The sequence below is a fragment of the Hibiscus syriacus genome, unplaced genomic scaffold (assembly GCF_006381635.1).
Source record: "Hibiscus syriacus cultivar Baekdansim isolate YM2019G1 unplaced genomic scaffold, ASM638163v2 tig00110020_pilon, whole genome shotgun sequence".
Taxonomy (NCBI): domain Eukaryota; kingdom Viridiplantae; phylum Streptophyta; class Magnoliopsida; order Malvales; family Malvaceae; genus Hibiscus; species Hibiscus syriacus.
In genome coordinates this window covers 1419171-1441286 of record NW_024062568.1, presented here as the reverse complement: position 1 = coordinate 1441286, position 22116 = coordinate 1419171, and the positions used below count along the sequence as shown (strand labels likewise).

General features: G+C 34.4%; 1 protein-coding gene, 1 long non-coding RNA gene and 2 pseudogenes across 2 annotated transcripts; 2 read left to right on the top strand and 2 right to left on the bottom strand.

The window, feature by feature from the left end:
- Positions 1 to 420: 420 nt before the first annotated feature.
- LOC120213386 lies at positions 421 to 968 on the bottom strand. Its single transcript, XM_039211552.1, has 2 exons — positions 538 to 968; positions 421 to 439 (listed from the first exon to the last, which is right to left on the bottom strand). Exons 1-2 carry the CDS (start codon positions 966 to 968, stop codon positions 421 to 423), a joined length of 450 nt encoding a protein of 149 aa, XP_039067483.1.
- Positions 969 to 3429: 2461 nt separating this feature from the next.
- On the bottom strand, positions 3430 to 6975 carry LOC120213167 (annotated as a pseudogene).
- Positions 6976 to 10843: 3868 nt separating this feature from the next.
- Positions 10844 to 22116, top strand: LOC120213384 (annotated as a pseudogene).
- LOC120213170 lies at positions 18755 to 20793 on the top strand. The gene is made up of 6 exons (XR_005524772.1): positions 18755 to 18769; positions 19225 to 19296; positions 19384 to 19487; positions 19567 to 19642; positions 20430 to 20556; positions 20665 to 20793. It is a non-coding gene; the product is annotated as an uncharacterized LOC120213170 (long non-coding RNA).

The window sequence follows — 22116 nt, the reverse complement described above, 5'->3', positions numbered from 1 at the left end:
ATGAACTCAGGTTCGAGAAATTGCATTATCGGGGGGGGGGGGGGGGGGGGGGGGGAGGAAATGAATGCTCTATGTGATAATCATACCGGGGCATCTATTTCTAGACAGGGAACGATGCATCACCTTAGAATTCTTGGATATATACATGCTCCAATCCGAAATATATCATTTAACTGAGAATTCTTCAATTCAACTAATAACTAGTTAACCGACCGAAAAAGGATAAGTTGTTGTTTTGCAGAAACCTTTAACATAACAGCAGCAATTTAACAATCGCTGCAGTTTGCACTCAATAAGATAAGAACAATTTGGATTTGAAAAACTTTATTGGAAAAGCAAAATTCAGACCTTACGATTTTGTTATTTAACGAGTATTGATTGGCCACCTTGGAAAACAAAAAAAAAGCAAAAGATTCAATTTCACAGATCAGGTAGGCATCTGAAATCGACAAAGAGGAAAGGTTACTCTTCTCCAACCAGCTTAAGATGCAGTGTTGATGATATACATGGGAGCAAGGCATTTGATTAGCTTCAAACCCATCCAATATCTCTTCCAAACAAATAACACACTTCATATTACCTTCAACTTCAACATCCTTCAATGATCCAATGGCTCCCTTGCTTCTACCCCTCACTGCTTCTTCCTCCTCCCATGGCAATCTTTCGGGACCGAGAGTGACGATAATAGGGATGTTCTTGCGTTCCTTGTTACGCGTTTCGCTCAAGGCCGAACGTGCACATTCGATGATCTTATGCATCACCGTGGCATGAAGGCTAAAGGGTACTCCCAGCTGAGAAAGCTTGCTACATATAGCCGACCACGATGTGCTGGCCTGTGTTAACTGCTCCTGCGGCAGGAAAAGCCGTTGGACGGTGGTCGTGTGATGGCAAACAACGTTAGCAAAGATTTCGATAAAAAACACGGGACAGAGTGACAGATCGTGTTCACCACCGTCTTCACCCTCCATCTGCCATACCTCACATTGATAGTATGACATTGTCTGCTGGAGAAAAAACCAGATGAAATATACTGCAAGGCAAATTATCAAAACCCTAGAAAAGATTATTTTGGTGGTTGAATATTTCATTGATTCGAAATCTTGGTTGGTTGGTACACATTAAGGTAGGTATAAGCTACAAATCGCATAACAAACATTTGGAGAGAAGTGACTTGTAAGCTAAGAGATAGAAAGGTAGGTGGTAACTTTGCTCAGCATAATTAGGTTTGGAATTGAAATGTCTTGATTAAGGAGTTTGAAGAGCACAGTAATAGTAAGATTTGGTTGGAATTAGAAATGTAATTAATAAATGTGATTAGGATATATTGATTAGTGTATGAATATGTTCTTAATAAATATTAAAATTATGGTACCGTATGAATTTTATCATTAAACTCTTTTCTTACTCCTATTTTGGTTACTAAAATTTATTTTTTTAATTTACTCCTTAAACTTTTCGGTTTGCTCGTTTTTTGTTCGCTCTGTCATTAAATACTTATCAGTGTTATGACTGGATATTTTTCATTTAAAAATTATGAAATGATCCTAAAATTTTCTTATTTTCTATGCAAAACCCTTAGTTTTAAATTCTCTTTTATTTCTCGATGAAGAATGGTAGGGAGATGAAAAAGAGGACACGAGTTGTATGTTTTTATTCCACACTAATAAGATTGTGGACATTATAGCTAAGAGTGATTTAAGGTTTTACGAATTTTTAGGTTTATAGTTGAATTTCATAAGTTTTAAGATGATTTAGGTAAAATCTAAACATATAGAATGATAGAAGACAATGAGACGACTTTGTCTATATCTTGACTGGTTGAAAAAGACGTCGGGAATAGTACTTCATCGTTGACACGAGACAATGATGAAATTGTAAAACTTTTATCTTTGGAGAAAGAAAAATAAAAACATAAAAAAATAAAAATGATGAGCCGTTTCACTTTCAATCAAAGAGGTTATCAAAGACAAGATATTTCTTAAATTGGTACCTAATATTTTCTTTGTTTCAAATTGTATTTAAATAAAAAGAATTTTAAATTAATACATGAACTTAAAAATTCTTAAATTGATCAAAGACTAATTCGAACGAAGTTATCAATTTCAGAGGCTAGTCTAATCCAAAAACAATTCAGTTGATCAAACTTGTCAATTTCATGTACTAATTTGACCTAAAAAAAGTTGAGGGTCAATTTGACCAAACTTACAAAGTCTACGAGTCATTTTGTATTTTAAACCTTAATTTAATTAAGGTTTTATTTTTCATTAACTAAAAACACATCGACGAAACAAAAACTCTTAATTAAGGTTTAGCTAACAATTGGAAAATTTCAAATGTAAGTGACTAAGCTTTCTTGAGTTGATTTTTAAATGTTTTATGGTGGAGAAAAGATCTACATAGTTTATGCCCCATCATGTTTGGGTTTCGTATTTACTTTAGAGAAATACATTTATGTTTCTTTAAGTAAAGATGTCCCTACATTTATCCCTCTGAAAATTTTAAACTAGTACATATTTTAGATATTTTCTTTATATTTCTTTATATTTTTTATTGATAATTTATTTTCGCCCTCTAGAATTTTATAAGTTCGTTATCTTCTAAAATTTTTTAAGTTCACCCCTAACAAAGGATCCTAAGTCTGTCCCTGGATGTGTCGATCTTTTCTCAAGCACTGTTGCAGACTACATTCGATACGGACAGAAGTTGAGAGGGTAGAAGTTAACTGATGTTGAAGTTTCCAAGTTGCTTACACTTGCAGACCTTGATTCCTCCTTTCTAGGTAAAACCGGTTGTGAATCCGTCGGTCAAGCTCAAAGAGTTGCACTTGCTCGGACACTTGCTAATGATGAGGTAGCCATGCCCCCTCGCTCCGGCCGATATGTTTACGTTGCATTTTCGTGTTTTCTTTCTGAGCTATCACTTCAAGATAACTCGGTTTCTTTCATGGATATTGACATCTCGAAATTTCGGTTTCAAGGTTTTGCTCCTGGACGAGCCAACGAGTGCATTGGACCCGATTTCAACACAGAACATAAAGGACCGAACTGGAACCAACCCGAGCCGTGTTTATGTAAGATTGTTAGAAGCAGTTAAAAGAGAAAACAGATCTAAGTTGCAAGCACACACTACTCAGTTCCATTAGAAAAGCAAAAAATCAAGCTGTCACTATCTCATAAGATTATTGTATGATAATTTAACCATGTAAATGCATAAATCTAACTAAATCAAATCCCCACATTATCCATTTGTTCTCCTGTCAAATAAGTCAGCTTTATACATGTTCGAAGCTCAATTTGTCGGAATCCATGCCGAACTAGCCAAACACTAGTACAGTGTTTTCCTAGAAGAAGAAGCCTCAGCAAGCAGTTAAGCAACTTAAGGTATATGTGCTTCAACGAGGAGACAAGTCATTATCATTGCTTTTATAACTTTTTTCTTTTTTCTTTTTTCATTCTTAAAAGTCATCTAAGGAGGGTTTAAGATGCCATCAAGAAATGGACAAGCCCTTTAACAGATTTTCGAGTTAGGAGAAGCCCACTCGAAGTAGTGGGCAGCGAGCACCTCTGGTGACAGTCCAGTTCCCGCAGCCGAAGAAGACACTTCCTTGCTTTGGCCCGGGCTTCCGAACCATTCCTTTGCTGCTCTTTACCCCACAGAAACAGTAAGGGTGACTGGAATAGGGGCATTTGTTGATCCTTAGGCTTGTGGGGGTGATGCAGAGTGAAACCCGTTCTCAGGGATCGAGTTCCATGTCACCGGACCATCACTAGCCTGCCACATCAGTGAGTTTGTGATAGCGAACTTAAAACCCTGGTGCATCAATAGCCAAGGAGCTGTGTTTTTGGCATCGTCAAGGCCACAATGTGCACGCCCCTGCCACACTAAGCCTGCCATTTCGACTGCCTCCTTCAGATTGCATCTCACGCCACTAAAACCTCATGGAACGGAACTTTTAAGTTTCCAACTGCCGAAAGGAAAACAAGAAGAATATATAAATATAAATGTCAATGGTGTCAACATTATCATAACATTTTGCAACACAGAATATGATTTCCAAACAAGCACATATCAAAATCATTTACCGGTTAAGTAAGGAGGCTTCCGGATTCTTAAACTGGCACTCAGATTCCAGCATTACCCGACAATCCCAGTTTGACCACGTCACCACGGCGAAGTTAGTGTTCTTTATGCCCTTTTTCTCAAGCCACTTATCATGCCTAAGGAGAGCCTCACTCAGAGTAACACCCCTATCTACCTAGAACATCATATGGATTTAGAATAGGCTCACAAGTTCATATTCTTGATAAAGACAAGGAATTCGGAACTGACCTGAATTTGCTGGATGCCAGTCAGATCCTTGCAAAAATCGCTCAGGAGTTGGTTGCAAGTAGGTCGTACGTATGTCTGAAACATGCTTCCAACTGGCCAGTAACACTGCTCACAATGACAGAAGGAAACTCGATAATCTCCTGTGGATGGGATTTCTCTCCTTGTCGCAGGTAGCCTCAAAGTCTATAACCACAAAGTATTGAAAATCTTGGACTGGAATTCATACGGGTATCCTTGTGTGACCATTTATGGGGGGATAGTGAAACGGTTATCCGCAGGAAATTGGTAAAACTGGCTCCCAAAAGCATTTGGTGGGTATGGCTGCAACTTATGAGAGTCGGGATAGAAGGTCGACCAAGAGCCAGAATCATGCAGAAGGTAGGTTTGTGGTAAAATTCGTTTGGAAGTTCCATAAACTGCCGATTCAAAGAGCAAACGGGTTCTACCGCATCCCCACCTTGGTGACTACAAATTTCATCTTTAATCTCAGGAAGGTCTTCAATTGAATTCCCGGTACATTGCAGGTTGTACGGGAACCCCTTTGTCTGGAGGCATTTTAAGGTTGCCTCGCAGTTCTGCGTAGTTTCTACATAAAATATAACCATGCATATCAGTATATCAAATTTGATTTATCATCATAATATGGCCCATAGTAATTCCTCTGAATCAAAGAACAAACATAAATGACAGTTGCTGACACAATGGCCAAGCGAAAAATCACAAAAAAGTGCAAGAAAATGGTGACTAATAGGGTTCAAGAACTGAAAATTCTAAAAGTTAGGACACTCAAAGATAAACTTTGGCGCTTTCTTGGAATATATCCATCTCAATATGCTGAAATTCAAGGTAATAATTTAACGAGTGCGTTAATTTCCATTTAATTCACAAGATCATCAACAAAGTTGTTTGCCTAAAGACTATACTATCAAGCTATTCTAATAAAAAAAGATGATTAAATGTAAATCAAGAATGTATTATGTTCACATAAGCCTCTAGTAACCTCCAAATCACTCGTTGTTGCATACTTTCTAACTTTTAAGAAAAAAAAAGTGATGACGTACATAGATTGCGAAGAATGACTTCACAAGTCATGATTCTTCACAGTAATGGAGAATGTCATTGATAGTCTGTAATTGTTGGTTAAAATTTAGAAACTGCTCCAGAAGCAAGCAATCTACAGTTACCTTTCTACAAAAGGAAAAGAAAACGAGAAGAAAATAGGGAATATGTGGATAAAGAGCATGAAAAGGGAGATAAGTTTCAATGGGATCCAAATGAACAAATCAACCAAGTACTAACTAGTGAAGTTTTATACACAAGGCTAGATTTACTTTGGCAACTAACAGGAGACAATTTCCAATCTCCAGTTCTACTCGTTTAGCAATGCTGGTTGAGGAACTAACTACGTGCAGATTAGCCAGATGAAAATACAAACCCACCCAGTTCTACTTGTTTTCGAGAATGAGCGTCAATGCCCCCTAAATAAATTAAAAAAAAGACCCATTTTATTAATATCTTAATTTATAAATTGTGGAATGCCTATCCAATCATAAAGTTTGTAGCTAACATGCAGAAACTTTACTAGACATGTAAGTTTTCATGATTATATACAAAGTATACATGACAATCTTTTTAGCTAAATGTTGCCCACTGATTGATTTAAGCCCAAGTTACACCTAATTCCTAGTGAAGTTAAGCTAAACAATGGCAGCAGATTGCAACAAAGAAACAGTAACTTCCTTAACTGTGCAGGTGTGTATGACAATGAGGCTATGAACAGAATAGGGTACCACACAAAAGAGCTGAGCAAGCGAAAAATGTTCAAAATTATCTAGAAATAGTACAATACACCATGTAATCTTCTCCACACAGTATAACTTGCTTAAGAGTAAAGAAGGTAGATTTGGCTGGATAACAGACGCTAGTAACTAAATATGTAGAAGTAATTACATACTTCTCTTCCAATCATTCCAATAATAAACAACAGATTCAGTTTATAAATACAATCTAGGGTAACAAAACAAGTTGGTACCATATTTTAGTAAGTAAGATGTTGTTCATCAGATTCGGATACGACTCTCCAAAATAAAATTTACATAATTAAGTATACATAAACTTGCAGTCCACATTAGTTATGTTCAATGCAAGACCAGAAATTTTAAAAGCCTTTTAAGACACCATATCGCTTATCCAGTCCAATAGGAACCCTAACAGACCTAAATTAGATTTAAATTATTCAAAAGAAAAACACTCAAAAACTAAAGCAAACCAGATGAAGATAGAGCAAAATGATCTCAACACTCAAAAAATAAAGCAGTGAAAAGGAACTGGATTTTTAAGAACAGCATAACTCAAAACCCATCAACACAATGCCAAAAAGAATTCACATAAAAAGACCAGAAAAAAATTAAATCGAATAACCTAAAACCCATAACTCAAAGCAGATCAAAGTTCAAAACTTTGAACCCGGAATAGAAATCTAACCTTTATTTTCGAGGGCCATCATGATCTTGTGTATAATTAAGATCAACCGGCAAGTACATCAGATCCTCCTCTGTTTTCACTCACCTGTAACAACAAATACTAAAAGAATGAATAACCCAGAAAAGACAATCTTCAAACAAAAACAACACAGGGAAAAATAAAAGAAAAAAAACTGTATAAGATAATGACCTGTTGATGCAACTGAGAATGACACAGCCAAGGCATGTATGATATTGAGAAGAGAAGTCGTTTTTCTCCTTTTCATTTATTTTTTTTTTTAATATTTGTGCTTTTTATTTGATATTAGAAAGAGGGTATACTACACTTTTAGTATATTAATTATCATTTTTGTTTCATTTGTGTCACTAATTTTTTTTTCAAAATCATACATAATGTTACGTTTTTATTTTAAATTAACGATAACATGTCATTAACTTATGATGATACACCTACACCACCGTTAATTTTTTAATGGTTAACGATAAAAAAGAAAACAATTTGTAATGTTAGGTATGCTTTTGAAACAAAAAATAGTTGGGTGACTAAAATAAACAAACGTGATAGTTGATATACTAAACGTATAGTTTACCCTTAGAAATATTTACTGGCATTAACTTTGTTTAAATTTTTAATAATGATAATCATGTAATCATGAGATTTAAATTTGATTATTATCATTTAATATAGAGTATGAATTTTAAATCATTCAAAAGCCTATAATTGAATATAACATTTAAAAATTATAAAAATCTACTTGAATATCGAATGAATATATGATTAACTTTTTTAAAACATTATCTAATATAATTATAATTTATAAATAAAATTTAAAATTTACTGAAAAACTTAATATGAATAAAAAATTAAAATAATATTCCTTATTAATTCACCATAAATTTAATCAAGGTCTATATTATCATAAAACAATGTCACATTGACGATTCATTAAGGATTGTTTCTAGTATATGTGACTTTTGGAATAATTCTGTTTACACCCCTGTAGTTTTAACTTTTTTTCTTTTATTATATTTTCCATATATTAATTATTTGCATTTAAACACGTAGATTTTGATAATAAATTTAAAATCCATATATTTAGTATTTAAAAAAAGCAAAAGTGGGTGAGATTTTGTGTTAATTGTTTATAGTTTATTATATTTTCGTGTTAATATAACACAATCAAAGTTATATATATATATATATATTACATTTTTTGTATTTATTAAAGTATTTTTATTAGTTAGGAACCACTTATAAAATTTTAGTTTTACATTTTTTAGGATCGTTAGATAAAATAAATCAAATTGAGATTAACTCATTGTTTTATTTTTTTTGTGAATATCTTCTCATTTCCTACGGTTAATCTGATCTTTTATTTCCCTTATCCAACGATACTAAAAAAGTGCAAAACATTTGTAATTGGATCCTATCCTATTTTTATTCTTAAATACTTCAAGGGATCATTTTCAAAATTCAATATTTTATTAAAATATTTTTATTTATAAAGAGTATAAATTCCTACCTATTTAGATTCTTTGATGGTTGATATTATTTTAAAAATAATTACGGAAGATAAAATCACAAAAGGCTTTATCATTAATGATGTTAGGTTATAAAGTTTTGTAAAATATTATGAATTAATTGCATCACATGTTCTTATAGTATGATTCTTATTTTAAATTAATCACTAGACTTTTAAATGTTTCAATTTATATATAAATTATGACTATCATCCTAAATCAGTACTTAAACTTTGAATATTCAATTCCATCCCTAAAATATGACCTTTATTCTAAATTAGTACCTAAACTTTTTGAACATTCCAATTTCATCCCAACTATACGTATATACTAATCACATCTCTTGTAAATAAAATCGTTACGCCACGTTATTTATTATATTTGAAAAAAATAAATTTTAGGTTAAGTTATGGTTGAAACTAATTATATATTGGATGAATTTGGGATGAAATTAGGATATTCAAAATTTTAGAGACTAAATTAGAAATAGGGTCATAATTTAGGGATGAAATTAGAATGTTCAAAACTTTAAGGAATAATTTAAATGAGATTCATAGTTTGAGGATTAATTGAAATATTCAAAGTTTAAGGACTAATCTAAAATGAGAAATATTATAGTTTTGGTAAATATGATGCAATTAACTCAAATATTATAGAATTTATCAATTAATTTAAGGATGATATGCTATTTCGTTCAGGGATGTCAAATCTACTTAATGGTTATTCTTATATACTCGAGGATGTCAAATCTTGAAGAATGATTTCACTCCTACATGCTGAAGAAAATGGATATGTTTGATGATTTGCTCTTACGTACCCGAAGATACTAAATCTACTTAATAACTTGTTCTTAGTTATTTGAGGATGTCAAGTATTGAAAACTAATTTCACTCATTCATATTCGATGATACTAGAAAATGTGAATCTCGTTTTATCGTATAAATAATGCACTTGGCTTGAATTCATATATCCTATAATTTGGATAAGTGTCCCAAAAGACTTAATGTCATCATTATATGAGTTAATTTTTACCCAAATTACAATTATTACTATCAAAATCTTTTAGCGCTTAACAAAATCACAAGGTCTTATTGGAAGGAAAATAAAAGTATAGGACTATGAGGACGTAATTATTATTTATTCATTTTTCCAGGGATGAAAACAAAAATAAACGTCTTGCGACTCTCTATTCACACAAAGAAGCGAAGGATCGAGGAACGTGGGGCCCACGTAAGTCGAGGTAAGCGAACAAGATTTTTGTTTATAGTTGAAAATGACACTGACACATGTTGAATAGTGGTTGGCACTTGGCTATAACTATGATGTATTTTCATTTTAATATCTAATTATTTTTTGATAATCGTTACTAATATTATGTTTTAATTTTATTTTAGACACTTTTGTTATTTTCATCGACTTCATAGTACAATGACATGATATGATAATAATAATTTTAATTATAAAAAATTATACATTCTATCAATTTGATCTCAATTCAAAATATCAGTAATTTAATTCATTCCTCAATATTTAAAAATATTATTAATTACTCAATATTAATCATTTTTTATTCATCCTTTATCGACGATAATATCACCATGTGCCATCATTGACGATGTCTTTTTCTTCAAAAATATATAATAGTAAAGTAATAAAAAATAAACTTTTCTAAAGTGTTATCAAATGAGTCCTTAATAAAATAAATGAAAATTTTCATAATAATGAATAGCTAAAGATAATATGATGTTTTACATTGCTACATCATGTTTTATACTGTTGTTTATATGTTATACGTGAAAATTCTCATAATAATGAATAGCTAAAAGTTGTACCCACTAAATGCACCTAAGTGCATACATGCAAAGGGTTGATGTAAAATAAATATTATTAGACCCGACAATCAATTATCATATCAAATTGCCTATTATGTTCCGGTACAATCAATTGTATGAGTGATCACTAGATTTTATATTTCATTACTTTCATATTCTTCGACGACGAATAATAAAATTAATGTCATCTATAAAATTAAAAAAAGAAAATAAATTTGCAGCCGGTAAAAAAAGAAAAAAATTAAGATTTTGTTTAGTTATCAATCATTAATTATCTATATATTTATCATCATTCATTGCATACAAAACATCTATCATATTATATATATATTTGAATTGAAAGGAAAGCTTAACTTACATCAATCCTTGGTATAAGAAGGGCCAAATACATCCCTTGTAACTATCAGTGATACTCGAAGGTATCAATCTATTGTTATATTATTATCCGTGTCACACTTATAATATGAAATTTAAAATTTAATATCTTAAACCCGGTCCACAAAATACGTTATAGCCCATGGATTTCCCATTGACACTTTCAGTCTCGGCATGCATCAGGCTACTCGGTCAAACATAAGATTCTCCTCCTTAGTTTCAAAACCCTAAACCTTTCCAGCTTTTCCGCTCCATTCGCAAAACCCTTTCCTCCCAAGTATTTAACAATATCGAACCAAGGAGAAGAAGAAAGAAAAACAATGGAAACGCAGAGGAAACCAAGACCGGGGCAGCTGCCTAGCGTTAAAGACCTCGAAGAACTAAAGGAGCTGTTCAAACACCATATAGAGTCTTTCGATTACATGATCGATGAAGGCTTAGAAACTATGCTTAAAAACGTCAAACCTGCAGATCTTCGATCCTGTCTCCACCCGAACCCTTAGAGATATCCTTATATTTAAATTGTGATTACAGTTGCGTTATCGGCTTTGTTACGTTTATCGTGGTTGCATTTTGATATTTTAACTGTAAGTGCATAAAACATTCGATGTTTGTTCTTGACTTTGTGTTTTACTCTGGTTGGATCATCCCGAGTTATTTCCACCGCAAAAGGAACGGTCTTCAAAGACGTCAGCTGGAGCGTTGCTTCCATTTGAAGTAGAATTTTACACTATAATTTCTGGATATTCGGTTCATTATATGTTTCTCATTTTATTTAGTAATTGATTCCATTTTTTTCTTTAACAGTGTAGACAGGCCAAAATTTCTTATACAGGGGCCTTGCATATGGATGTTTGCTTTCAGTGGAATAGTGGAGTTGCTATAAGAAAAGTTAATTTTGGAGAGTTTCCTATAATGTTAAGGGTTAGTTTTCTTTCTTTATTCGTTGTCTTCTTTCTTTCCCCCCTAACTTTACTGAATTTTACGTTGCAAAAAGATTATTTGATGTTGTATGAATCAAACGACCTCAATAGTCAAAGAGATGATTGTTATCTCTTGAGGTTTCGAGTCCGAACATGACATTTGAAGGAGTGAATAAGTAATTTGTCAAATGGTTAAGAGTATCTCGAATAGATATTACCTTGTAATCACCTAGACTATTAAAAATTGTTTGATGCTTTCCATAAGTTAACTGCAAGTTACTCAAATTTGATTCGGTCAAAACTCAGTCAACACTCCATTCCGGTGCCATCTTCATGTTGCAATGAAACTTTTAGTTTAAGTTGCTGTAATGTTGTCAGCTTCTTCATGTTCCTTAAATTCATAACATTGTCACTTTCATTTCCTTGCTCTACCCTATTGCCTATGCCATTGTGACTACTCAGCTGCCTATGTTCTGATGATATTTTATCTTACAAATTGTTTTCAGAAATCTTTCAAAACCAAGTATTTCAATATGATTATATCGAAGCTTATATTGCAATATGTTGATTTGATTGCATTGCAAGACATGCTTATTCTCTGGTTATGAATATATCCTAATCAATAGATGCGCACGATTTTGTAAGTAGATTTTCAGTGGTTCGATGAGCAAGGTTAGAAGAAAAAAGGGATTTGGTTGTCGATCATTCTTCTTAATTATGGGTAGTGCTTAGTTAAAAAAATGCGTCTAGACACGTCTAAAGCGCTAGGCGTATGTGGGTGTAGCAACAAAAGCTTTTGGAGGCACAGGCTCTCGCAAGCAAGCGCTTCTAGGGTTTTTTTAGGAGAGACGCAAAGCGTATGCTTCATCAGCCTTAGAGATAAGAGATAAACCCTCCTACTCAGCTATGAAAATCATCAAGAGTTTATACAACAAAGAAAGTGAAAAAAGAAAAAAAAACAAAGTAAAAGAAGACAGTACAGTAGAAGAGAAGAAAATTGAAGGTACAAATATATAGATTTATTAAGCAGCAGTGAAGTGTAACACAAGAGCTACATTAATGGCAAAAGTTAAGCCATTGATCCAGGCGAGGAGACTGCACATATTTTATTGTTCTATAATACATGATCCAGTTGTATATTAAATTTCAAAAGATAAGTGGCGGCTGTAAAACTAAGCAAAATTAGGGCAAAACTTTTGAGATAATGTTCTGGAAAAATATTCACGAGATAAAGCATCCCAAGATTATGGCTCAAATAAGGTGAAATCCACAGTGTGGTCGTAGGTCGCCATGCCTTCCGGGGTCGCCATGTCTTCCGGCGAGCTACAAGAGATTGCATGTGCCATGCACGTCCCAACACGCTGGGCATCCGACCGAGCTATGCGAGAGCATCGAGGCCATCCGAAGAGCTATGAGGGCAGCCGAGCGAGCTTGCGAGGGCAGCCGAGCGAGGGTAGGTCGCCGGAGTGCATGGCGACCTACAAGGTCGCCCGGAGGGCATGGCGACCTATGTGTTGGGACGTGCATGTGCCATGCAACACGTTCATTCTCTCTGTTTGAGCAAGGGTAGGTCGTCCAGAGTGCATGGCGACCTACAAGGTCGCCGAAGCATGGTGACCTACGGCCACACTGTGGATTTCACCTTATTTGAGCAATTAATCTGAGAGTGCGTTAGCTCGTGAATTAATTTCTTTCAGAATATTATCTCGAAGTTTTGCCAAAATTAGGTTAGACGAAATATAGGCGGTAATATGATTAACTTTAAAATAGTAATACATTGAATTAAATACTATTTACTTATTAAATAACAATGGTGAAGGAACATAACGTGGGGAGAAAATTAAATGTCTCAAGAGTGAATATGTGGTAATAGATGTTGACATGCTCTAGAATTGATTTATACTTTTTAATATAATTTTTTACACATTTAACTAAATATAAACATTTTTCTACAATAACAGGGATGCACTTAACCTCCTGCGTGAAGGCTCTAAGAAAATTTTGCCTCTCGGTGCATTGTGCGCTTTTTAAAACTAAAAACTGAAATAGATTTGTATTGGCAGTGACGTGAATTAAAACAATAGAATGACTGTTAATGTAGAATTAACACAAATTGTACATCATCACAGTGAATTTGCTCTTTCCTTGGATTATTTATCCTATCATTTTTATTTTATTTTTTTGATTTGGATCATGTGCTTAGTGTAATTTATTTTATGCAGTCGAAGCGTTGTTACTTGCGGATGTGATCCCAAGAAAATGGTTGCTTGCAAAGAAGAGTTAGCAGAAATGGGTGGGTGAGTAATTTGATTGATTTTCACACGAAATTCCTACAAGTTTTAACATTATTTACATGTGCTTATTTTGCCTGTTTGGAATTGTACATGATATATTTCAAGATTGCTTGCCCTTTTGCTCAACTTTTTGCAGTTTAGTAATTCCACTAGTGTTCTACATGTTTTTTTATTATTATGCTCTTGTTAGTCTATATTCAATGACGACGGATTCAAAAATATTTTTGGAATGAATATATGTATATCAACAATATGATGTTTATATATAAGCTGAACACATATAAAATTTAAGGGTAGGCATCTTCAGTAAAATGATAACTAACTAAAATAAATTTAGATTTCAGAGTAGACACAATCAATAAATAAATAACTAATTAAAAGAAATTCAGATTCCAAAATGGACACTTGGAAATAGATTCAAACACATAAATCATGCAAACTGCACACTATCCAATATTTCCTTTTTGTGTCTAATTGGTTTTCCGTTTCCTCATAAATTTTCATGGCAATGCAGTTTCTTCGTTCTGAATGGACTCGAGAGAGTTGTCAGGGCCTTAATATTGCCAAACGGAATTATGTGAGTTTTTGTTTCTTTTTTTAACTAACAGGGAGAACACTTTTACTTTGGTTGATGAGTTAAGCTAATCTTTCTAATTTAATCTCTTCCAAATTCTACTTTTCTCTACATAATTAGCTGACAAGTTACAAACGGTTCCTGACTATAGGACGATGTTTTGTTGAGTATTTAGACTAATAAAAGTTACAAAATTATCATTTAACTATTCATTTGTTTCAACTTTTTTGGGTTAAAAAATTGACGTGAGCTGGACGTCAATAAAGCACGTCCTATGGAGGATTATTTGTGTACTTCACCCTTAAAATATTGCATTACTGAGGCAGCATTTTGTTCTCAGCCTATGAGCTTGGTACGGGGTTCATTTCGCGATCGTCGGGAGGGTTATACTGATAAAGCAGTTGTAATAAGGTTCTTGTTTTGTATATTGATATAGTATTATAATTACCTTCTTTACGTTCAAGTTTAGAGGTGTTTAAACTGTTAATTCGGACACTGACCGAACTGAACTAACCAAATCGAATTAATTGAACTTGCTTTTGGATGCTCTTATAATCGTCATTGTAGGTGTGTGAGAGATGATCTGTCTTCGGTAACAGTTAAGTTATATTATCTTCATAATGGGAGTGCAAGACTTGGATTTTGGTAAGAAATTCTGATCAGAAGTATAGAAAAATGATGCTTTTGATTTTATGTTCTGAAATAAGCTACATGCATTTTGATTTAATTTATGCTTTTGCAGGATACAAGGGAGGGAATACATGCTTCCTGTGGGCGTTGTACTTAAGGTGTTGTAACTGCCTCTATGCATACATTCTCTTGCAGCAGCAAGATTTGTCCTTGATACTTCTGATTTCGTTTTTTTAAAGCTCGTAAAAGTTATATGCTTGCCCTATACGTATCGTTAGGGGTGCTTATCGAGCGAGTCGTTAAAAATATTTGTTCTGACATGTTTTTCTTAGCTTCTTTTTTTCTTTTCTAATTCTGATTGTTCTTACTAGGCTCTCATTGACACTAACGATCGTGAAATTTATACGAAATTGACATGCTGCCATGCTGAGAAAAGGTGAAGTAAAGGGGGCTGTCAGCACTCAACTTGTTGGTGAAAGAGCCAAGATTATTCTTAATGAAGTTCAACAATTGGCGCTTTTTACCAAGAGCAGTGCCTACAGCATATTGGTGCCTACTATGATTCTTGTCTGGTTATCATTTCATTTCATTGTTGATCATCTGTATTTATATCTTTTGTTGTCAATATAGGGGAACACTTCCAACCCGTTATGGAGGAATGGAAACTGAGAGTTATTCTTCTGTAAGTGTATTTTCTATCTATAAAATGTTCCCTTTATGGTGTAAGCTTAGTTTTAAAAATCTCACGTGGGTAATGGGTCTGAATATGCTTTTAGCATAAAATGCGCCTTACTCACAAAGGTGCGCTTCACCCTGCGTTTAGGCTCCAGAGATATTTTGTGCTTCGATGCTTTGTGACTTCTAAACTAAGGGTGGCTAGTTGGTTCTCTTAGGTTACCTTTTAGTGTGAATACTGAGACATTTGATGCCCTATTCAATGTTATCTTTATTATTATATGTAGGTTGCTGGTGCAGTGCTGAGGAATTCATATTTGTTCACTTGAATAGCAACGATGACAAGTTCAATCTGCTTATGTAAGTTATAGAGGTTCTCTTCATCCTAGTTTCAACTTCATATTTTAGAATAGTCTTGTCATGTTCTGTTGTTTCATGACCATATTCTTTGTATCTTTTTGCTTTCTATAAACTTCTTCTCTTTAGCTTTATGGTGCAGAACTTTTCTCGCTTATTGATCAAACTTCTGCGCCCGATAACTCTGATTCTCTGCAAAATCAGAAGTTTTACTCCCTGGTCATCTCATTACCATTTACCTTAAGGTACAAAGACTTTTAACTATTTGATTGTTTTTTTTTTTCCTTTCATTTGTTTAAATTTTTTTAATGAATTTGTGGAATCAGGGTACTGGTATTTTACTAAAAATAATGACTTGCAGTTACATCAACCGGCTGACATTCATAATTAGTTTTGTAGTAATTATGTGCAATTTGCATGTTAATTGTATGTTAATTTGGTTTCAGGAGAAACTGGAAGACTGTTGCGCAAAGGAAAAAGCTTATTGAAGATACGATTAATAACAAAACAAGAATTTGATTTCTGCTGTATGTTATGTCCTTGCTCTTTCTATCTCTCTTTCTGTGTCATCATTTTTTGTAGTGCTTATGAATATTTTGCATCTGTTGAATCCTGTTGGTGGCTGAATGCTATACCACTCATTTTTTCAGTCATTTCTTTTGAACCATGATCTACTTATAATACTACTTTGAACCACTTCAATAGTTACGTCACAAAAGTAGTATTATAATATTGTGGCTGAAAGCCTTTTATGCTCAAGGCAGACAACACGTACGAACCAAGCGATCTGTGTTTATAGGGATGATTGTTATTCTTAGAAGTTTATGGGTTCGAGCATCACGTCTACAAGGGTGTGTGAGCATTCATTGTCAAATAGTTAAAAGTCTTTCCAACATACTATCTTGTAATCATTCCATACTAATAAAAAAAAATTGCCAGCACTGTTCATATCTGTTAATGACATCTTTTCTTCTTGTGGATTGATATTTTACTCGTATTGGTTGTGAAATGGTGCAGTGAAAGATGTCAAGAAGCTGATGGAAAGAAATTCTCCGAAGCAAATTAGTGCAGCAATTGAGAATTTGTTGAAACTGGAAGATTGATAACACAATCAGGTTTAGATTTACAGCAGGTCAGCTCTTTCACTCGTACATTTATCTCTAACTTTGAATTATCTGTGCCTAAAGCTTTGTAGAGTGCACTCATAAAGGTTAGAAAATTATTAATGAACTTCTTTTTTTTTCATTAGAGAGCTGGTTTCACGGTTCAGGCAGAGAGGCTTAACTACCATCGATTCATTTCATTTTTTCCGGTCTGTTCATCGCGGGGCTCGTTTGCCGGACTTCGTACGACCAGTGTTCGGAAGTTGCTACCTGAGTATGTATCTGCTGCCACATAGTCAGCTCTTTGTTTCTGTTTACTTTAAAATATTTATTCATGGACTTTTTTCTTTTAATCTTTTGATTTATAGATCTTGGGGATTTCTTTGCCCGGTGCACTCCTGATGGTGAGCCTTGTGGTTGCTTAACCACATGACATGTACTTGCCGTAAGTTCGAATGGAAGGATTCACTAGATGTTTTAGCTTATTCTTGTCATTGTTAGCCCCATTTTTGTGATTGTTCTTTCTTGTTTTTGCACGAACCAAGAGACCTCAGTGATTAAAGGGATGGTTGTTATCCTCAAAGGTCTCAGGTTCGAGTACAACATCTATAGGATTTTAAGCGTTTATTGTCAAATGGTTAAGAATTTGTAAAGGTCTAACTTTCAATTAACAAATATTGAAAAGTGTTGGTTAATTTGGGTTCTACTTTCATGGTGAATCATTTTTCCTTTCTTTTCTAGCCTTAAAGGAAAAGGAACAAAATATACATGCTTGTGTTTTTTTTACTTCTTATCAGCAAATTGCTAACCTCTAGATATGTTTATTCTTATGTATTTGACTTGTAATTTCTTGGTTAATTCAGGAATTACATCCTACTACGACACACAGGGAAATACTAGAATTTTTTGAAATAAGAAGGGCTATCTTTGTTGTTCTAGTAGAGGAAGGAATGATACCTTCATTGCCAAAAGTTGATCATGCTGCCCTCCTCAAGCTCTTCCTGTTCTTTTAGAGGTTGTGTTATTGGCTCTTTATCATCTGGTAAAGCTGATCAAGTTGTTTGCAAATTTGCGGAAACGGAAAGTGTCAGCTGGTGCAAGGTGTGTTCTTAAAGGAATGTAATTGAATTGCACGAATGAATGATATGTTCATGTTATTCGTTTAACTTTAATTAAACAAACGAACGGACCCTTTATTCTAGTTTTCATTGCGGAATTCATTTTTTATGGAATTCATTTAAAAAAATTTATATTGTATATCAGATTCCTGATGACTTGGAAGTGGGGTATGTTCCTTGAGCTTGGGTGGAACATATCCTGGTTTGTACCTGTTTTCACTTCTCCATCACGATTTATTCGGCCAGTCAGAAATATTTCTAGCCCTTCTGCAGATGGAAAGGATATTGAACTTATTGGGCCATTGAACAGGTGAATACACCTCTCTTCTGGCTTTTAGATCTTTATCATTAATTTATGAATTTTAAGTTAAGAAGACATGAGTTCTGTTTTGTAGGTTTTCATGGAAATAAAATGCTGATGGTGGGGATGGAGGAAGAGTACTACTTTTCCTGCAACTCATGAAGAACTCATGCCAACTGCATGCTTAGTGTGGTTGCTAATCTTACACCTTGGTCGGACCATAATCAAAGTCCACGTAACATGTACCATGCCAGGTTTTTTACCATGTTCCTAAAACATAAGGATAAAATTACATTTCAACGTGTACAAGTGGTTACTTTAACTCTTAATTTTTTTAGAGCGTTTTAACTTATAACATTTCAATTTTTTGGTTAAAATACCTTTTTTAAAAGGAAACAATTATTGATGTCATGTCACCTATAGTGATGATGTGACACGTGCCATGTCACCTATAATAATAACATGACATACCATATAAACAATTAAGTACATGTGAAAATATTACGTCAGCAACACCTTTTAACCATTAGTCAACTAACGATTTCCTTCTAAGAGGTATTTTGACTAAAATTTAAAACATTAAGAGTTAAAATATTCTAAAAGAAGAAGAGAGGTCAAAGTAACCATTGGTGCAAAGATTGTTGAAGGTAATTTTGTCATTAAGAGTTAAAGACATTGTATTACTCTCCACTACATTTTGTATTTGTAGATGGCAAAACAAACAATGGCTTTCTCTTAAGCACTTCATTCACGGGCAGATCAAAAGCTGTATCACCTTCAGGTCCTTCCACTTCCATTCTTTGTTCCTATCTGGGACTTGTACATGATTTTGTGCTTTTCATTTACAAATTTTCTGGGCTGTTTTCAGACTCCTCAAACTCCAATTGTGCGCACAAAAACATATACAAAATACTGCCTGGATAATTATCCTTCAGGAACTAATGCAATAGTAGCTGTGCTTGCATACACAGGGTATGCATTTTGGTAAAAGTATCTGAAGTAACATCATTGTGTTGAAGGTTCCTGAATTTAACTTGCATGTATTATGCAGATACGACATGGAGGATGCCATGATTTTAAACAAGTCATCTGTTGAACGTGGGATGTGTCATGGAAAAATATACCAGGTTGATCTCTTATATCCTCCTGCAGGGTTTATGCTTTTGTTTCTCATCTTTTAGTTGCAAGTATTCTAACTTATAGAACCAAATCCTATGTTGCACTGATACGGATATGGGGATAGATACGGGACGTAAAACGGTAATTTCCAAAATTATATTGTACGGGTGCGGCAAGGGTACAGTAAATATAAATAAATTTTAAATTTTGTAATTACTACAAAATTACGTATTAGATTCGTATCCAGTTTTTTGCTTGCACTATCTTCGTTAAACGAGTATATCTTGATTTTTTGACATTTGATTGAGGCCTTTAAAGATTCGTTAGAAGAAAATGAAAGACAGTTCATACATAAGAAGACATCTCAAACCAGAAATGCTTGGATCCTATCCGAAAATTCATCATAAGTCAGCTGATATCTCAGGTTTCAAAATCTGCTTCAACGTACCTAATGTAAGCGTGTGAAAATCAAACGCTGTCCCTGATACGTCTCTAAAAATCCCTCCAACATACCCAACTAATTCTAATAGTTCCCCTTTAACATGGGATATCTCCAATACGTACACAAACTGTACTTGTTTCATACCCATCTCGGAGATGTACTGGATACTTAAAATAGCGTTGGATTGTTGTACCCGTGCAACATAGACCAAATTTCAATGAGATTGATCAATTTACTCCTTATTTCCAGTCAAGGTCAACAGTATCACCATTCACATTAAAATCCTTAACTTTTGTCTTTGTTTGATATGTGACTTCTACTATTGTTTATCCTGATGTTGATCATTTTGGTAGACGGAAACATCGACTGTGTGATGGTAAGAGCCAGTCAGATCGAGGACAAACAATTTTTAAAAGAGAACATTCAGATAAAGCAATATCTTCTTTTGTTGATTCGGATGGACTTCCATATATTGGGCAGGTTAGATTCTTTTATGTAATTTACTCCTGTCATTATTCAAATAAGAAAAGCTTAAGCTCAGACTCTCCTGCTATTATTTTGTGTCCAACTCACTGGTGTCAATTTCAGGTTATACATGGAAATGAACCTTACTGCAGTACCATTAATCAGGTGACAAATTCAAAGAGAACCTACACCCGTAAGGGTTCAGAAGTGGCTATTGTGGACTATGTTGCGTTGATACGAAAATAAGCAGCAGCTCAGAAGGTAAGCAAAGCATTTTTTTTAGTAGTCCGGTATGATTACAAGGTATATCTGTTCAGAATAATTTTTAATCATTAACAACATACATCCTACAGATTCAATTGCTCGAAAAGCAATAACTATGTTATGGCATCTTTTGTTACTTGCAGCCTTGGTTCTGAGTTTTCTTTTGCTAATGTAAAACTCTTGTTTTGGTTATTTGAGTTCATATTTTGTTGTACAAGGCCATCATACTATCAATGCTTCTAATGGTGCCATTGGCTGATATATACTCTCTCCTAAACTTTTCCATTGGAGTAGGTAATATTCGTTTCCGACATCCAAGAAACCCTATCATTGGTGACAAATTTAGCAGCAGACATGGACAGAAGGTGTTTGCTCTCAGCTGTGGCCTGATATTGATATGCCATTCTCTGGAGTTACAGGAATTCGCCCTGATCTTATAATCAATCCTCACGCATTTCCGTCGAGAATGACGATCGGAATGCTTATGGAATCTGTTGCCGCCAAGGTACTAAATTCTAACTGTTAATCAAAGGAAATGCACTATATGCTTAATCCATGCTGTGGCACTGAAACATGGTAAAAAGCAAAGATTGATAAACAACTAAAAATGTGTGTTTAATACTGTAATACCCTATATTTTTGCATGACAGGGAGGAAGCTTACATGGGAAATTTGTGGATGCAACACCATTTTCTGATGCAGTCAAGGGAGCTGATGGAAAGACCGAAACGGGGTCGGTCCTCTTGTCGATGAACTTGGTTCCATGTTAAGAGCCCGTGGGTTTAATTATCATGGAGTTGAGGTGTTATACAGCGGGTTTATGGAGCAGAACTAACATGCGAGATATTTATAGGCCCTGTTTATTATCAGCGTCTTAGGCATGGTTTCCGACAAGTATCAGGTTCGTGCCACCGGACAAGTTGATCAGATTACCCGACAGCCGATCAAAGGAAGAAAGCGTGGTGGAGGTATTCGTTTCGGAGAGATGGAACGACTCTATGCTTGCTCATGGGGCTGCATACTTATTACATGATAGGCTCCATACATGTTCCGATTACCACATTGCAGATGTCTGTTCTCTGTGTGGAAGCATCCTTACTCCCACGATTCTCCAGACACAAAAACGGGTCGTTAGAGATCGGCGGATTGCCCCCCGGAAGGGCTCTGAAGAAGGTTATGTGTCATGCTTGCCGGACAAGCAAAGGGATGGAGTCGGTCGCGATGCCTTACGTTTTCCGATATCTGGCCGCCGAGTTGGCAGCTATGAACATAAAAATGAGCCTACAACTTAGTAGTGCAGCTGAAGCTTGA

Bases quoted from the DNA above. Each gene is read 5' to 3' on its own strand.
- LOC120213386 (XM_039211552.1), bottom strand. From the start codon at position 968: ATGGAGGGTGAAGACGGTGGTGAACACGATCTGTCACTCTGTCCCGTG.